General features: G+C 40.9%; 1 protein-coding gene across 1 annotated transcript in view; it reads left to right on the top strand.

Moving 5' to 3' along the window:
- The window catches only part of fstl4 (follistatin-like 4), a gene marked incomplete at both ends in the record, with an annotated part of 144266 nt that overhangs the window by 120214 nt on the left and 5092 nt on the right, over positions 1-18960 (top strand). The window contains 7 exons of the mRNA XM_083910628.1: positions 216-336; positions 3032-3193; positions 7406-7540; positions 8336-8362; positions 9727-9845; positions 11460-11609; positions 17812-17919. Coding sequence (XP_083766754.1) covers positions 216-336; positions 3032-3193; positions 7406-7540; positions 8336-8362; positions 9727-9845; positions 11460-11609; positions 17812-17919 — 822 coding nt within the window. The remainder of the gene's footprint in view (positions 1-215; positions 337-3031; positions 3194-7405; positions 7541-8335; positions 8363-9726; positions 9846-11459; positions 11610-17811; positions 17920-18960) is intronic.

The raw sequence follows: 18960 nt of genomic DNA, 5'->3' as shown, positions 1-18960 counted from the left end.
TCCTCACCCGACTCTCTCCACGCGTCCTTATGTATTCTGTCAGGCTACTTTCATTCCTCCCTCACTCCCTGTGGCTCTTTCCCTCTCGCCATCTTTCAACACCGTTTCCTCTCCTGCTCCTCCTCCTCCTCCTCCTCTTCTTCTTCTCCCATCTTTTCACTGCACTGACTACATTTTTTTCTTCTATCTAATTTAACTTCCTCCTTATCTTGCAGGACTTTGGGGACGATGGCTCCCTGTATATTACCAAGGTGACAACCATCCACATGGGAAACTACAGTTGCCATGCCTACGGCTACGAAGACGTCTATCAGACACATGTGCTGCAGGTGAATGGTCAGTAGTGGCTATTTCCTACTTAAAATTGTGGATGAAATGCTTGTGCTTCTTTGTGGATTCCGAGAAATCAGTGACATTCACAACCTTGTGGTTAAAAATCATCACAAAAACAATCGTGCTAACCAAATATTATACAAATAACTAACCATTTACTACAATGTGAGAATAGAACGGAATAAAATACAATTAAAAACACTTTGACACAAGTATTCAGACCTTTTTAAAGATAGTTCCGCTTCTTTCTTTGAGTCCACATGTGGCAAATTCATTAAAACAGTAGCAGAAAAGTGTCTAAAGCACAGTCGGAGGATTGTGTTGAGGGCCACATCTTCCTGAGTTGAAGATTTACAAATGCAAAGAAGCCTTTGCTCAATGATTCGTCCTGCAGTGAATCGATAAATCTCATTATTGTTATTCGCGCGGGAAGCTCGCAGATAATTAACAAAAACAACAAAGGCACAAAACACATGTGAGAATCAGCAGAGATGCTGCACCCACACTGATTTTGGCAGTCTGAACTTTTCAAAGCATAATATTCATGTATGCATAACGACCGTTCTCCTCTACCTTTAGTTTTTTTAGTTGTTGGTGTCTCACCAAAGAACACGCACCGAGGAAGAATTTTAAATTACCCCGGCCGACCTCTACTACTCTCTGCATTTCTGTCACAGAAACAGGAGTGGATGGAATCATCATTGTGACTCTTTTAATTAAGACAGACAATAGGTGCGATTGTTCTGTTTTTGTCTGTGACGCTAATTAAAAAAAGAGAAAATGCAGCCGCTTCTGAAACCTTGAATTTGAAGAGCGAGAGATGTTAAGGGAGTCATGGAGACCAACAGGCTGCTGCAGGGTGAGTTATCAGGAGAGCGCAATTACCAAAATGTTTGTGTTTGGGGGATTCAAGGCATTTCGAGTAAGATAACATTGGGGGGGGGGTGAGATAAGGGGGGAGCCAAGTGGGCGGTGTGGAGACCGGTGTGCATCCTGTTGTGCTATTGAAGCCGAAAAACACCCACGTCTCCCTCTGTACTGCACTGAAAGCGCTTGCACAGCTTCAATGTCAGTCAAGTTGTCATAGTTGCTGTAAAGTACTCGACTCTGTTGTGCTATTGTGGCAAATTAAGTGTGTGCTATCAATGTTCAAGTGTGTTTCCTCCAATGTCAAGCATGCGCACATGATCGAACATGGAAAGGAGGAAGAGCTTCTCGTGATCCTCAGACTGGCTGAGGATCACGGCAACTCCATGCAATATCTTTTATGTGCAATATTTTATTACTTATACTACTACATAATATATAATACTATATTGCACTTGCAGGGACTTTAATGTCAGATCTCTTGGTTTAGTCAAGTCAATGGCACATTTAAAAACAACCAGGGTTAACCAAAGTGTTTTATGACGTACAACAAGTACATAAAAGACAGTCAATCATGATAAAAAAAAAACTCTTATCCTGAAGTGAAGACTTTAAAGTAACATGTAGGATTTGCTCTTTCGGGAAAAGCCCTGCAGTTACACAGTAACATGTGCATAACAGCGAAGTCTGAAGCAGGACATCTAATGTGCAAACAACCAGGTACAGTCACAAATGTTGTAGCATTTGATGCAAATATGATTGAGTTGTTTTTCGAGACATTAGAAACGACCGCAAACTCTATTCAACCCAGCTTAAACTGTTCCATAACTTAAGGGCAGCTATCGCCGAGTTTGAGGCTCGTCTGAAAGCATGTGGTTATTGGGACGAGGTGTGAAGGACACTGTGTGTGCTGTGGTCCCTCTTCTTCTTACCTGTCAGAGAATTCTGCAGGAGCTGCAGGCGTTGAACGAACAAACGGATGACTGAGTCTAAACCCCGCGCGTACAAAGAATTACAATAATCCAGGCGAGACGGTACAAACGCGCGGATCGGTCGCTCTCCGAACTTTGGGAGGGAGATAAGACCTTCACCTTGGCGATAAGCCTCAGCTGCAAGAAAAGAAGAAGCTGGACTTGACGACTGAAGAAATCTGCTTATCGTGTTTAAAAGCTCGGTCAAAGACGACGCCAACTGAGGAGTGACTGACGTTGCTCTTTTAATATAATAATAGCTAAAGCTCTACACCAACATAGTGCAAGGTTTTCATTGTTTTCGTAAATATAAATACCAAGAGGCACTCGAGGAAAGTTACATGAGTGGATTCTACTGCCGCTATAAATGCACAAAAGTTGAGCGAGTATAAAAAGCCAATATTGTGATTGAACGGATTGACCTCTTCGCGTGTGAGACCGTCGTAAACTGACAGCAGCCTCGAGGTGGAGAGGATCCTAACAACAAGAGAACAACACGTTACCCGTTCACGTGTAAACTCTTACCTTATATTTCACTTCCTCTTTCTTCTTCCACATCTCATTTGTGTTTGTCTTCTCCCTGGTGTAGGCGCTAAGTGGTCGACACTTCCAACATCTTTTTTTTTTTATTCCGTGCAGGACTGGAGCTGTAATAAAGCCGCCCCAGACCCCGTGGATTCTTGTTATGTGTGAATATATTAGGTGCTGGCTGGAGTAAGACATATATTCCTCTCTGCAGCATTACACGTGTGGGGATTTGTGCCAAACTTCCCCAGGAAATCACAGTCTCCCCGTGAAACAGTGTGCAATTATATTTTCACCTGCCTCTGTTCTCTCTCTCTTTGTGTTTGTGTGTCCAGTCCCTCCGGTGATCCTGGTCTATCCAGAGACACAGGCCCAAGAGCCCGGCGTGTCTGCCAGTCTCCACTGCCACGCCGACGGTATCCCCAATCCTAAACTCCTCTGGCTGAAGAACGGCATGGATTTACAGCCGAGATCCACCAAACAGCTTTCTCTCATAGGTGAGGGGGGGTATTTTTATTTATTTGTTTTATTTTGGGAATGTGCTGTCAGCTTATTGAGCATTTTAGAATATGGTGTGTACACTACCGTTCAAAAGTTTGGGGTCACTTAGAAATGTCAGAAATACACTCTATACATTGTTAATGTGGTAAACGACTATTCTTGCTGCAAACGTCTGGTTTTTAATGGAATGTACATAGGTGTATAGAGGCCCATTTCCAGTGTTCTAATAGTACATTGTGTTTGCTAATGGCGTTAGAAGGCTATTGGACAGTTAGAAAAACCCTTGTGCAATGATGTAAGCACAGCTGAAAACAGTTTTATTTTGAATAAAAATCTTTATTTCTAATCTTGTCAATGTCTTGACTATATTTCCTATTCATTTTGCAACTCTTTTGATGAATAAAAGTGTAACTTTTAATGGAAAACACAACAAAAATTGTATAGGTGACCCCAGACTTTTGAGTTAGTAGTGTATGTCATGTGTAGTTGATGCAGTGCTCCATAGCAACACCTTTATACTACGCCAAAACTGCTGAAATCTTCATAAACCAAAGACAAGTTGTCTTTGTATTATGTGGATAATGAAAGCACAGCTTGAAACCAAAGCTTGAATTATGTTCAAATACTTTCTTTTTATTGTATTTATTAAAACTCCAGTGGTGCGACTTGTCAACAGTCAAATGTGTCTTCGGAATAATGAAATGGGAAATTGTTGTCCCCCTCTTCAGTCGTCTCAAATTTGTCTCAGGAAATGTATTCATCAAAAAAAACAATGACTCTAAATATGCCGTGTCTGTTTAGAAATGCACCAAAACCCCAGAAGAAGACATTTTATTTGTAATATTTGAAAAACTATGCATCGCAATGTACGCAATAAAAGAAACAGAGACAGAATAAACCGAGCCAGGGGACTGAGGAAATAAAATAAACGTTATCATAAAGCGAAAGCGGGATTATGACATCATCGTTTTCACATTGGGTGGCATTTTGAGATTTCCCCCCCTCTCTGGGAAACCGTTTATCTGTTTCTGTGTGGACAAAAACACAGGATTCACCCCCCTCAGAGAAAAAAGGGAGCAGAATGCCCTTTTATTTTTATGGCCCAGTTCTCATTAAGAGAGAGTTTATTGGCTGTGTGTGGGTCATTACCTGTGGTAATGGCCCTCAGACACTCAAACAAGGGAGGGTTCTGCAAGGTTCACCAACACATAAACACTGCAGAGGCTATGGTTTTAAAATTGCCGACCAAAAAAACGACACCGGGAGCAGGAGTCCTAGGCCAGGATCTGTGTGTGCGTGGGAGTTTTCTATTAAAAACATAAAGGAAAGTGGAAATAATAATTGTGTTGTAAGGTGGATTAAGGTTAGATTTGTGATTTCAGGTGGGCGGAATTCTTCTTTCTTTGGTATTATCTGAATAAAACCTCCCATCACAGCTGCAGGTGCATCAGTACAATCATTAGTTTTGACTCATCAAGGCTCATCGAGTCGTTTGTTAATCAACGCTGTGAGCAACATATAGTGCTTGTTCCTAAAACGTCCAATAAACTAATGTCTTATTTAGAAGTCGTTATGAGGTCAAGAGGGAATCGTTCATCAAAAAGGAGAACAAAAGCAGTAACTTTTCATAAAAACACAGAGTCACTTATATACTTGTGTTAAAAAATATAAAGAATCTATCTGAGAAATGTGTCCTAATCAAATAGAATAAGTATTTATTACTCTTTTAATCCACTCATCTCTCTTTTTTTCTCTATTTTTCCAAAGTATGTGTGTTATTTCCACTTAGCATTTCAATTTGTTACCTAACAAGCACACACATACAACTGTGACTTTTATTCTCTTTAACAGTGACTTACATTATCATCACTAACTCAAAACCCATGTTTTCGGCGAATATACATCGTACTTCGTTTAGTTTTGCCGTTAAATTTCATCAGAGGTTATCTCTATGCTGAACTCCTCACCACATTAACCAGGGACAGTCGCTTAATTTGTCCTCCTGCCCATTCACTGCTCGACAGGTAATATTATTATTATTATACGGAGGATAAGGATGGATTTTTTCCTCTTTTAGTGCTTAATCACTGTAGCAGAAAACAATGTTATGAGAGAGATCCAGAAGAGTAACGCCCGTGGACCAGAAACTTCAACACGGAGCTGAATCACTAACGCTATAAACCTTCACAGAAAAGTGAAGTGCAGAGTCAGGTTTAAAGTCTGTGTGAGTCACTGTTGTCGCAGGGAAGGAGACATGAGGTCTGCTGCATAATATTATCATTAAAAAAGGGAGCAAATTACAACCGATTGACTGAAATGACAGGAGGGGCATCACAAAGTCCATATTTTTGTGAATAAAACCAACATAATATGTATAAACAATGATATTTTTGATGATATTTCACAGCATTTCATCGTAAAAGTGTTTGTTTTGAAATAGTTGACATTATGAAACAGACTGGCGGCCCACGACTGGTTTGAGATTTCTTCGAAATCTAGAAATTGATCATTCCGAACGAAAACTATTCCATCCGTGTCAAAATAAACCTGCAAATGAGAACATAGAGATGAATCCAATGGTGGTCAATTTTTGGTGGTTTTCAATTCAAACTGATTTGATAACATATTTATGAATTAAAAGTAATTAGCGCGTACGATGAGGCTTGCCTCGCGGCGGGTTTTCACATCAAATCGTCGCCCAATTTTTGCCCAATAAAAGAGAATTCTTATCAGAATCCAGAAGACGTTTCACTAATGCGAAGAGCTTTGCATCAACTCCTTTAACGTCTCGTTATTTTCTGGTCATAAATCAGACGCCGGGAATCATTTCCATCATTAAAATGATTCAGTGTCTGTTTTATAGCCGTGTCTTAAAATACTTGTTCTGCAGGGATGACAAAGAGGTCTCAGAAAAGCAGACAGAGAGAGTGTTGGATGTCACGGGAGGTGCACATGTGCTATACTTACATGAAGATGTATAGAAAAGAGGATGAAAAGTAAAGAATTCCCTTTCATGTTGTTATCTCGCCGGGGCTTGTGAAAGCTCCACTTTGACACATCGTTCGCTCTCAGCAGGCTGTAAAGTGTGCGCCGCTGTGATGTACAGTATGTCGCGGATCAGAGTGCAGCTGTACATCAGAGGCCCACGACGGCCACGGCAAACAACAGAGCCGCACCCGCGCGCTTCTGCTTCTGACGATGACTTTTTGTCTGAACATGTCCAACATCACCCGTCAACCTACCGTCACCTTCATCCCCGCATCGCGGCTCGACCGCAAACTCAAACACAGCAGCATTGTGCAAAAGTACTATATCAGGGAAAAAAGCCATTCAGGGCCAGTGAAAGAATATTTAACACACCTTTAATGTATCATCTCATTTTAAAGTGATAATAAACTCAGTGACAGGCTGATGGATGTGGGACAGTAAAGTTTAGGAGCACTCAGTCAGCGGAGGGGAGGTGCAGATCTGGATGCTAAATTTGTGCTCATTTATCACCGCGCATTGATATTATAGAAAGAGTGTGTTTTATCCACCTCTTATTCTAAATCTATGCTTTACTCAGCGACGCCCTTTGTTTTTAGTCACTAATAGGAAATATATATCTTTTAAATTTTTTAAGTAACTTCTTGTCCACTTTTTTTGTCTTTGTCTAAAATTAATTCCTCATCCCTCATCAGCTTGAAGTATCTGTATATACTTTTTATATCATAATTATGACCTTTTTATCTCCTAATTTCGACTTTTCAGCCCATCATTTCAACTTTTTATCTAACAATTTTGACTTTTTATTTATTAATTTTGACATTTTATCACATAATTTCTAATTGTCTCATAATTATGACTTTTTTTCTCATAATTTCAACTTTTTATCTCATAAATTCGACTTTTTATCTCACAATTATGACTTTTATCTCATAATTTCGACTGTTTTATCTCATAATTGTGACTTTTTATCTCATAATTTACACATTTTGTCTAATAATTTACACTTTTATCTCATAATTTCGACTTTCTATCTCATAATTATGACTTTTTCTCATTAGTCCGACTTTTTATCTCATAAATTTCGACTTTTATCTCTTTTTTCTGGCAGAAATGGGCTTCCATAGTTGCAACAGTGGCACTGCAGGAAACAACTTTAATAAACAGCGTTCGAGCTGCTGTTCCAGTAACACTTTTTCTTGTTGTCATTGTCTCTCTTGTAGCTAACAGCAGCGAGCTCTACATCGGAAGTGTCCGCTATGAGGACACCGGAGCTTACACGTGCATCGCCAAGAACGAAGTGGGAGTGGACGAGGACATCTCGTCTCTTTTTGTCGAAGACTCGGCCAAGAAGACGCGTATGTTTTTGTTCAACTTTCACTTCTTTGACACAGCAGTGCAGTAGCTTCACGATTTATATTTACACCTTAAGTCTGCAGAGCCAGAGAGAGACAGAAGTGTGATCTCTTATTCCCAGAATGTTATCTTTTTTTAAAACATACACCTGTCCAGACACCAATCTTAATGAGACGTCTGACTATTGACAGCGTTGCAAAGTGAATTTTTCTCGTGGAAAACTGTGTCACAGATGAGCAGCAGTGCTCAAAACCCTGTTTCTCTAACAGATGAAGGACAAGAGGGCAGGAAAAGTAGTGTCTTATGAACATTAAACACATTAAATCCACTGTGTTGATGATGGATGAGTCACTCTTTCCCTGACTCGGGGCTGTGTCAGAGGCTTCACCGCAGATTATGTACAGACAATGAAATCACATGTTAGGTTTCATTAACAAGCGCTCTTTCATTTGATTGCGTCACTTTTGGGCAAGTTAACGATCATCATCATCATCGTCGTCGTCGAGGAAGAGCTCATCAGGCTGAAATTAAAAGGAATAATCAATGTCTTCTGTCGAGTCCAGTCACATTATTTCCTCCTGAACCCCTCGATTTAAAAGGGAAATCTGGAAACAGCAGTGAGGGACATTTTGTAGCTGTCAGATGTATTTTGTGTTTGACATTGCTAGAGGGAAATCATCTCCTCTGGTTCTTGGATCTACCTCCTAAATTCTTCTTGTTTTTTTTCTCCTCTCCTTCTCCTCTGTCTTTTTGTCCTCATTTTCCTTCCCGTCGCGTGGCCCGGGCTGATTCTGCAGTCGCAAACATCCTGTGGAGAGAAGAAGGTAATACATCACAGTCCTCAAAAATACCTTTTGTGTGTTTCAGCCGTGAATAAGGAAAACGTGGCGCTGGTGTTCTGTAGCTCTTTAAGGGCCTGCAGCTGGATATCTGCGCTTCCTGAGACGTGTGTGCTGCTGTGTGTGTTGTCCAGAAGAATCCCAATGTTGTTTTCTTTCATTCTTTGGCTGTGTGCTTTTATCTCTTTGAGTTTTATTCCAGATGACCTGGGGACGCTGCGTGTACCTATTTACACACTTGCAGGACTTTTTTATGTACAGTATTTTTGCAAATAAAACTTGCTTTTCTTGTAGAGAGCGAGTTCGCCGTCGACGATAAAAACCACCCTGCGTTTTCAGCAGTATACAAATTGTATACATTATGAGCACAGTACAGTTTTACGACTGTTATTTAATATCCACTGAGGTTTTAGTGTATAATCCAGTCTGCTTTATATACTCACTGCATCTGCAGGTGCTTATTTCATGTCTGTCTGCAGAGATTTGTTTTGTTTTTTAAATGATTTCAAACACATGAAGACAACTATAACACTGGTCAACACCAAATGTATTGTTTTTAGCTGATTTAGGATCATTTCTATGTGCTGAATACAAAAATCACATTGGTTTTGCTCAATCAGGTCAACTTTCTGAACAAAGCTACAGGTATTTTCACGTCATATGATGCAAAATTCTTTTATATTTTTTGCAATAAACACATTCTGAAGATTTTGCATGTGCCAACTTATGACTAATTGTTTTTTTACATATATATTATAAATATTACAAACAGGAATCTAGTCCCAAGTTTCATAAAGCTTACCACGCTTATTTTGCTATGGAGCTTGGTGACCAGGATAAAGCTTAAGGCTAAATGTTATCAATTGAGTCAGAAGATCGGATTTTTCAAATTCAAATTAGCATAAAAACCTGACCTGATTGAGAAAAATGGATGTCATTTTTGGATTCAGCAGTGCACAATGGTCCTAATTCAGTTGAAAAGACATGTTTTTGTAGCCCAGTGTAATATATGCAGTATATGCATGTGTATATGTAGGCCAATGCCTCAGCATCTAGTGTGATGTGTTCCTGAAAGCATTATTACTCCATGATCCCTGGTACCTCATCAGCAGCTGTTTACAGCGAGCAGACAAGAGAGGCCTTGAGTTTGACGCCTCGTGCTCCGCTCTGATGTGGACGTGTTGCTGACAGCACACCTTTGTAGGCATTGTCAGCGCGGCTGTGTACTTCCCTATCTGTTCTTAACGTGATTGCATGCTAACAGGAGTGTTTTCCCCGTGTGTCGGCCGTGCATTTTCATTGCTCATTAAATATCAAAAAAATTTGTATTTTCCTTTCTTGTGTTCCAGGATTGAGCGTGGGGAACATGTTCTACGTGTTTTCCGACGAGGGCATCACCGTCCTGCAGCCGAGCGAGTGCGAAATTCGGAGACACATGAAGCGGACAGAGAGGATCGTCGCCACCTATGTGAGTTTGAAGTTTGCCGTGTAGGAGTTTTTAAAGCAGAATAATCCGAGAGGGCGTCTCACTCTCGGTTAACTCCACACATACACGCACAAAACGGCGTTCCAAAGCACCAGCTGTTATTCAAAGAGAGAAAATAATTATCTTTCACAGTTTCAAGGATTTTTAATTATCTGGCAACTTCTAAAAATCAAGGCCATCCTTCCTCCCTTAAACCGCATCACTTTGTGGTTGTCCTCACCTCGCTAATTTATAATGTGATTACTTGTTTCCATTACTCGACAGTTCGCACCAATGAACTGTACGGGGTCTATACCTTTTTTTTTTAATCCGATGGGCTTCAGATGGCAAAAGTTACTTGTCTCTCCGGGGGATTTGGGTGATACAGGAACCTGTAATTGTGTTAGAGATCAATGCAAACTCAATAAGCCACGTGTTAGACACTTCCTGCTGGAAACAGCACTTTCACCACTTTGGTGGAGAGGCGGCGGAAACTCGTGAAGCACAGGGCTTTTGTGTGTCTGCGTGCATGTGCTTTACACGCGAGACAACGTGATGTGTGTGTGTGTGTGTTTGATAATGTTGAGTCAGCAAAGACGGCCGGCCATGGGGTCTGTGGAGGTGATGCTTTGCTCGCGTAAGCGCTGGTGTCAATTAGTTGACGTTTGCTTTGAAAAAAAGACGGAAAATAGGCTCCTTTTTTTTTTTTTTTTTTCACAGCACACAGGAGTTGTTGATCGACTGCTGCTGTCAATACGTTGAAATGCGTCGTGTTGTCCTTTGTTTGTTTGAATTCAAACAAGGCAGACATTGACCAAAAGCTCCAGTGTCCTTGCAAGGTAAAAACCTGTGAAAAAACAGTGAAATAAAGCACCAAACATACTGTATAATAAAGATATTTTAGACTTAAGTGGGTGCAGATTTTATTAAGTGAGCTCTTTGTTAATTGACTAAAATCAGTTTTTCCCTTGTACCTTGCTCAGGGGCACCTCAGCCCTCAACCTGCCCCACGATTCACACCAACAACCTTCAACTTCAATAACCCTTCCATTTGGCCACAGGCTGACTTTGTGTAAAAAACAACTTCTTGAACTGTAACTTTAAGCTGCCATGTTGTCGAGAGGTGTTAAAAATATAACATGTACTCGTCGTGTTGCACCTCATCAAGACAAAATATTCAGTGCAATGATTTGTGCTCCACAAAATCTCAATTTAATCAAACAGGATGTTAAGGAGGCGTCTGACATATGAACCTCAACAAACCCTGGTTTGAAAACCTCACCTACTTTTCCCCCGTCTGTACATTTCTGGTAAATTATTTAAATTGAAAAGAAATACTCAAATATTTCTCGATGAGTCGATGTCCACAAACCAAGATATTTCAGTTTTAATTATATCTTTTTTTATTAAACCAGAAAATAATCACATTTAAGGAGCTGGAAAATCAGAAAGTGTACGAAAAAAACCTCTGGCCCTACACAATTAAGACTTTTGCCTCGCCAAAATCAGTGATGGATGATAGTGAGGAACATTATGACACAGTAGTACATCTCCTCAACCTTTTCCTCCATTTGTGGCTTCTTCTCCTCCTCCTCATCTTCCCCTCTTTGCTCTCAGGAGGAGATGTGCCCTAAAGGTGAAGGGGTGTCACCTCAGCACTGCGTGTGGTCCTCTGCAGTCAACGTCAGGGATAAATACATCTACGTGACGCAGCCGCTCCAGAGCCGACTGCTGGTGGTCGATATCCAGGCGCAGAAGGTGGTGCAGGTGGGTGGAGTCGATCTGTCGCGACTAAAATTCTCCTGTAAAACGTTGCGTATTGGCAAAGTGTTAAAACGGTTTGTTCATGCTGAAAGAGAAGGCTACGTCTGTGTTTTAATACCTTTATTTTATTGGTGGTGCAGGTGGTTCTGTTCCTCCTGTCACCAGTGACTTTGTGCAAATCAGTGAACCCCAATTTCCTCCCGATGGTCAGGCGCGGCAACCTTTGTGTGTGCCGCTGAACGTGATTGTGTGTGAATGACAAAGTGGGAAAGCACCTCGGGTAAAAGTGCAATATAAATGCAGACCATCTATCATTTCATATTTTATTAAACAGCGACCATAACCAGTCGTCGCCTGTCAACTTTTGGATTCCTCGGCTCGGCGTGATGAAGTGTCGTGTGCGTGGAGCTCAAATCAGAGCCTCACTCCCTGCATTTAAAGAGTTTGACAAAACACAAAAGCCTTTCTGTGTTCTCTTTGCTGTGGCGCATACTTTATTATTATTATTATTATTACCAGCAGTCTGAACTGGAACCTTGCAATAGTTTTTCAAAGGCAAAGAGTTTATGAACTACTTTATTTTATTTGAGAACAGCTGTGTCCACTGTGTACGACTTCCTCGCCCTGTAAACTCGTGTCTGCTGAGTTCACGCTAATGTTAGCAGCTGTCCTCTCCTCTCTTTATTAGATTTTAGGAACTTTACACTCTTTGCAACCCCCAGACGCACTCTTTATCTATAATAGTGTCACATTTAACACATCTGTTAGTGCCACATCCTCATTGTTTTTGTGATCTGTGTTGATGCAAATTGGTTAAAAGTTGTGTATTTTAGGGTGAATGTGGATATTTTGTGATTTCTTCAAGGTCTTTACTACACAGAGGAAACATGCAATAGAGGCAATAATGTGTTTGGCTTTTTTTGTGCCTTTTGTTGCTGAAATCCCTTCAAAATCTTAGGTTTTGTTGTTTTATATATGTAATTTTTTTATGTAACGTAAATCTATCGCTGACGGGAGTAATTTATTTACAACCTGACTTAATTGATAAAAATCAATTTTGCTGCCCATTTTTGTCACAATTTGCATGAATGGGATGGAAAATAATAATATTTTTAAAGAAAAATCTGAAATTTAAGGGGTTAAAAATGAGAATACATTATTACAATCTGTTATTTATGGTAAGGACTGAAGTTAATGAAGTTAGATATCCTGTATCAAAACAACCAAACATTTAAAGCGGACCTAGACTGGAAGTTCCAATTAACGCTGTTTTTTAGTGTGTATCTGCATCATTACCTTGTTAAAGAAGCCCTGAAGGTTCAAAACAAACAGTTCAGCCACTGCTGAGAACGCTGTGTTTTATTGTAATCTTGAGCTCAGCAAGATCTCTGAAAAAACCCGGTCCGGTTACATAAACAGCTGTTCTCCTGAACAGCAGATCGTCCTGCTCCGGGCACTAGTCCGATCACATCCGGTTGCGTACATTGAACCGCAGAAGAAGAATAACGTCCGTTATGGAGGTGTTTCACGAGCGACAGTGTCTTCTGACTCTGGCTCTGACTCCGGGTCAAAGTCATAAAAGGGACTGCGGCGGGGAGTCGTGAAGAAGCTATTTTTAAACATTGTTAAAACAATGTTTTGATAATGAGTAGCAGTGCATCCACCGTTCCAGAGGGGGGAGCTGCGCTTCTGAGAGCGGGTGTGCTGATTATGTCACTTTCGGGTATTGGCCAATCACAAGACTCTGTCTTCTGGGTGAGAGAGTTGAGTCTCAAATCTCGCGGCTGGGAAACAGCGTCAGAAAAGAGGATTTCTATCGGCTCGTTTACAGCAAGGTGAGGTTTTTGACCATAAAAACAAGTTAATGTATGTAAGTAGACCTCCATAACTAACATATATGTGCAACAGGACCACGCTATGTGAGCTTTAATGTTTGGTTGTTTTGATAGAGGATATCTAATCAATATACTTCCTCCCTACCTGTTTGGCCACATGTCAAACAGTACGTCACCAACCTGCCAACAATGTAAAATGACTACAGTGCTGCCGTATATGCAGGGTAAAATGAATCAAAAACACCTCGAGCGCGGTGTCCAGGTGGGTGCTTCCCGCCTCACCATTCATCTTCAGCCCGTACAAGCTGTTTAGAGACTGAGTCCCTGAGGGGTTCTTCCTAGGGTCAGCATCATTTATACAGTGATGCACAAGGAGAAGAAATGGGTTTTAAGTCAAGGAGAAGGAGACGAGAGGGAGGAGAATGCAGATCAGTGAAGCAAAAATGCCAATACAGACATGTGTAACTTATATAATGATCCACCAAAAACAGCAATGTATACAGATACTTGAGTAACAGTAGAAGTATGTTACCAGAAAATGACTCTGGCGGAAGTTGAAGTCACTTTTTATAACATTGCTTCAGTAAAAGTCTGAAAGTATATGTGTGTCCTTGAGCAAAGACACTTAACCCCACGTTGCAGCGTGTGAATGGGTAAAAACTGAAGTGTAAAGCAGCTCATCAAGACTAGAAAAGCTCTATATACTGTAAATACAGACCATAATACCAACTCTTCTTCTTCTTCTCCTGATTTTATTTGGCAGTAACAAGCTCACAAAGATAGTTAGAAGAAATGTAGTGGAGTACAATTTGATAGAAATATCAATAACAAAGTAAAGATACAAGAATGTTGTAATGTAACAAAGTAATCATACTGTCCTTTATTTGGCACAAACTTGAAGCACAAAATGATGGTGTCACAACAATCGAGACACAGATCCATGACCTTTGCTGCCTAACAGCCCACCTGCCCTCTTTCTTCCCTTGGCAACACTAAAAAAACGTCTTTCTTTCTCTTTGATTGCCCTTTCTTTTCTCCAGCCTTACCCCCATCCCTCTTTCTTGAAAACCCTCTGTGCTGTTCTGAGTTCAGGAGGTTAATGCAGCATCCAATTTTTCTGTTCTCTTTCTCTGTTTTCTCAAGGCTCCTTTTTTTTTCCTCCCATCTGTGGGTGTCTGCACAGCCGCGAAGGCTTTTCAAAACAAGAGAAAAGAAAAAAGGGTAGACGGCGTTGAAAACACTTTTTGGAATGCACGAACAAAAGGGTTTAATTTAATTAAAGTCAGGTGATAGAGAAGCACGTTGTTTTTGCTGATTTTTTAAAAGCTTTTTGCGGGATCGCGTGCACCTTTCAATACTGTGATGCACTTCCCTTGAACCTTTAATCTTGTGATTCCCAGCAGACACTGAAGGCAGTAAACATGTAGAGAATGTAAAGGCTTTTTGTGCTTTATGTGCTCTTACATGGCCAGGAAATACAGCACGAGTGTAATCCTCCACCGCACAGGGATCTAACCTTAACTGTGGCGTGTCCGACCTGTGCCCGGGCGACATCTCAATTCTGGAATCAAACGCCACGCGGGCTGATTAAAAAGAAATGTGAGGCAGCGTCCAGTTGTATACGAGGGGTTTGTGATGTATCTCTTTCTCCTTCGCTGAACTCAAATGACCGTCTGTGCGAGCGGTTTCAACGGTGCTTCATGTTTTATGAAGCAAGGAGATATTACGGTTTCCTGAAGGACACAAAACAATCCTTTTCCCCGTGTATTCTCTACTCGGTAAAACTCTACAGACAATACATGAAGTGTTTTATACAGCTCTGCATCATTTAAAATCATAAAAATGGATTAGATCTATAATATTATCTTGAAATAGCTTCACTTACAGCAAAAACCTACAGTAAACAGTGTGTGTAACATACTCTTTTGTCCCCAGTCACCGGATTCCCTTCAAAAATGGTCCACTTTTAATGATTTATTGTGTCGAGGAGAGAGTTTTACATTTATTGCAAAACACACCGTCTTACACACGTTTTAATTAATACCGCCTTCGTGTGAATTTGGCATTTATGATAACACATTTATGTACACCGCGCACTAAGTGGGCATCCCAGAAGCATTTTCATGATTATGCCGTGCAGCTCTCTTGTTGTAGAGCACACAGAAAAAAAAAAAGATCTTGCGTGTCAGAATAAAAATGCAAGTTAACTTAAGAGGCCCCCTGCTGCTACAGCAGCAATCACACGACACGGGCCATTAGTGATTCTGGGCCAGAGCAGCAAAATACACAAAAAACATTTGTAAAACTTCTGTCTGTGGGTCTTGTTAAACGAGGAGAGCACGGCCCAGTTGAGACTGAGGAGTGAGCACAACACAAACCTGTTTGCACAAGCATATTGGGCTCTTTAAACTGCTTAATTTAACCATAAAAAGACCACAGAATGTCCTGGAACTAAGTTAGTCTTTGTCTATTTTTCCAGAATAACTTCCAATAGGTGGCCGTTTATTTACAATTTACTGCAATTTGAAATGAAGAAAAACAAAAAGGTCTATGAGACGTTGCAGTTGTACCAGTATGAAACATATTTACTACAATAAAATTTTTTGTAAAATGTTATTGAATAAAGTCAAGTGACTTGACCCTATTCAAAAAAATTACTAACCCTAACCGTCGCCCTGAACAAGGAATAATTGTAATGAATTTTTGAAAATCAGGAAATGATCCATTTGCCCTGACTGTAGTCTCAAAAACAAGAAGTATCTCAGAATGAATGACTTACACAGTAATAGTCAACGTCGCCTTGAACAAGGATCTGTTGAAAATATTCGCATATCTCTTAAGGAATAATTTTTATCAATTTTTGAAAATCAGGAAATGATCCCTGATGCAAATACTCGTTTCGCTGTTTTCGGCGCCATCTTCGTTATGTCAGAACAAGCAATGCATTCTGGGTAGCTATTGCTCCCAAGGGTGGTCTCAGAAAATCTCAATATTGAAGGCGATACAGCCCTTAAACTTGGCCCTCAACTTAATTTTTCTGAGAATTAGGACGCCGATTCTCCGGCCTCAAAATGTCCAACTGGAATTTTTTTTTTTTTTGCTTATTTTAACCATAAAAGGGCAAGGAAATGTCCTGTTTGGTCCATTTTTCCAGAATAAATTTAAATATCTGGCAGTTATTTACAATTTTAAATAAAACAATCTAGTTGTACATAAACACCAGATTTTGCGTGTTAAATGTTAAAACAATGTTTTTTCCAACTCTTTCCTCTCTGGTGACTAAGACTCTGATTCGCCGGCTTCCTGAAACACCAAGAGTTAAATTACTGTTATAACCACACGTTTATTCTGATGTGCGACTTCCTCCGCTTTCAGAAACAGTTAACATTTTTCCAATAGCACAAACCGCCGTGTAACTACGCTTGTGCAAACGTCGTCGTCATGTGATGCACCCTTTGTCTTCAAGGGGCTAAATTACAACCTGACTGTATCCATAGCTGCTCGGTTCCTTTTTTTCCTGTTCAGCAAACAAAACACATTCAGGCGTTTGCACGAAGACTTCTTCCATTAAACCAGTTATTAGGACTCTTTCCTCCCAGTCCGACCTCAAGCTTTTGTCTGCTCTTATGGTCACCGAGGGAGCCAAAGTCACACACAGAAAGCAGCCGACCACCACCTCTGGATACTCAACATAATGTACATACACACACACACACACACACACACGCTCACATGCTGAGTTGACACTTAGCTGACCAGTGTGGAGCAGAGGGCCTGGACCTCCCATTACTGAACACAGAGCTTGTGGTCTCGCTTCACTAGTGAGGGTGTCAGCAGCTCCCTGTCCACCCAGCCAGAAGCAGGGTAATGGATTGTGTTATTCCTTGTTGTTGACATTGCAGCAGACCTGAGGTGGAATATGCCCCACACTCTCTCTCGCTCTCTCTCTCTCTTTCTTTTTTCCTCCCTGACTGCCTCTGCTCTGTTCTCTCCCTTCTGCTTTCATCATCTCTGCGAGGTTGTTTTCTATTTTTGTCCTTTTTTTTTTTTGGGGCGTTTTATATATGTGTGTCAGACGCTCTCAGTAAAAATCTCTCTCTCCGGTGACACTAAAAGCCGTCCACTGTCGCCCCGTCTTCATCCTTTCTGGCGTTTACACATTCCTAGTGTTCCATCACTATTCCTGATGTCACAGCAGATCACCGTCAACTGGTGAAGATGGTTAAATCTGGTGTTGCGTTAAAAATCCCGTTCTGTCGTATGTTTTCAAAACAGTTTTATTTGTGTCTTGTGAGTAAAGAGTAGATTCTTCAGGTTTAATCAGTAATATGATGAAAAAACATGGTTCACTCTCTCTTCTTTCTTTCTAGGCCGTAGCTACAGATCCTTTCCCGGTGAAGCTGCTCTACGACAAATCACACGACCAGGTGTGGGTCCTGACGTGGGGAAACATGGACAGAACAGACCCGACACTTCAGGTTAGTGTCTCTGTGTGTGTGTCTGTGTGTGTGTGTGTGTGCTGCTAAAGCTGAGGGACACACTACAAGATGTTTTAGCCTGATTTTACCAACGATTCACAGTTCAGGCACAAGTAGGCACTGTTTGTGCACAGTCAGCACGATGAGCAGCTCGAACCAGACGCGTCTGAGGGAGCTATAGCATCGTTCTCTTCTTCGGAAGGGAATATGCCCTATTCCCTTTGTTCTGGACGCGGGTATACCAGGGTCCCCGATATGCGACGTGCAATGCACTTTGGTGCGTCTGGCGTGTGTGTGGATGTATACCAGGGCCTTTATTATGACCTTTTTGAATTTTGCACCTGGCAAATACTCCATAATTACAAAAAACTAAGCATTTACAAAAACTAATAAAAACCACTATAACTACGTAGTTGTAGTAGAAGTTAAATGTGCTTTCCCCAGTCTTCCAGTCGTCATTGAGTCTTTTTCAAAAATCAGTAATGACTCAGCTTAAGAGTCTTGTCTGTTCAAAGCAGTAAAGTTCAAGGCTGGACAAATAAACAAGCTGAATCTGATTAATCTGTTGATGAAAAATCATCTGCATTAACCCCAGTGCAGCTTTATATTCACCATCTACTGTATCTACTGTTGCTCTACTACTTGTGAATGAGCAATTATCTACCTGGGAGAATATAAACTATGGAAGAAAAGTTCACCCAAGGAAGGAAAAACAGAATATCATAATTAATTGAGCTCAATTTTCTTTACCCGCGTCCCTGTTTACATTTAAGTGTTTATGTGACAACATTGAATTCCTGTATATTTCCGAGCATTTACGGAAAGGAAGGGAAGCAGCAGCAGCAGCGGCAGCAGCGACTCACAGCTGCTGCGATGCACTCGGGCTTCTCATGCTCGCCGTTCCCTTTGGACCGCTGGTGTTAGAGGCTTCACAAATGAGAAATGATCACAGGTGTGGTTGTGTTTAATCCACCTCGGGGGGATTGGGTGAAGGCGAGGCGAGCGCAGCAGAGAGGAGGATTCAGACAGGGTCGAGGAGGT

This window comes from Microchirus variegatus (assembly GCF_963457635.1).
Source record: "Microchirus variegatus genome assembly, chromosome: 2".
In the NCBI taxonomy this organism is placed as follows: Eukaryota; Metazoa; Chordata; class Actinopteri; order Pleuronectiformes; family Soleidae; genus Microchirus; species Microchirus variegatus.
This window is presented reverse-complemented; position numbering and strand designations above follow the sequence as displayed.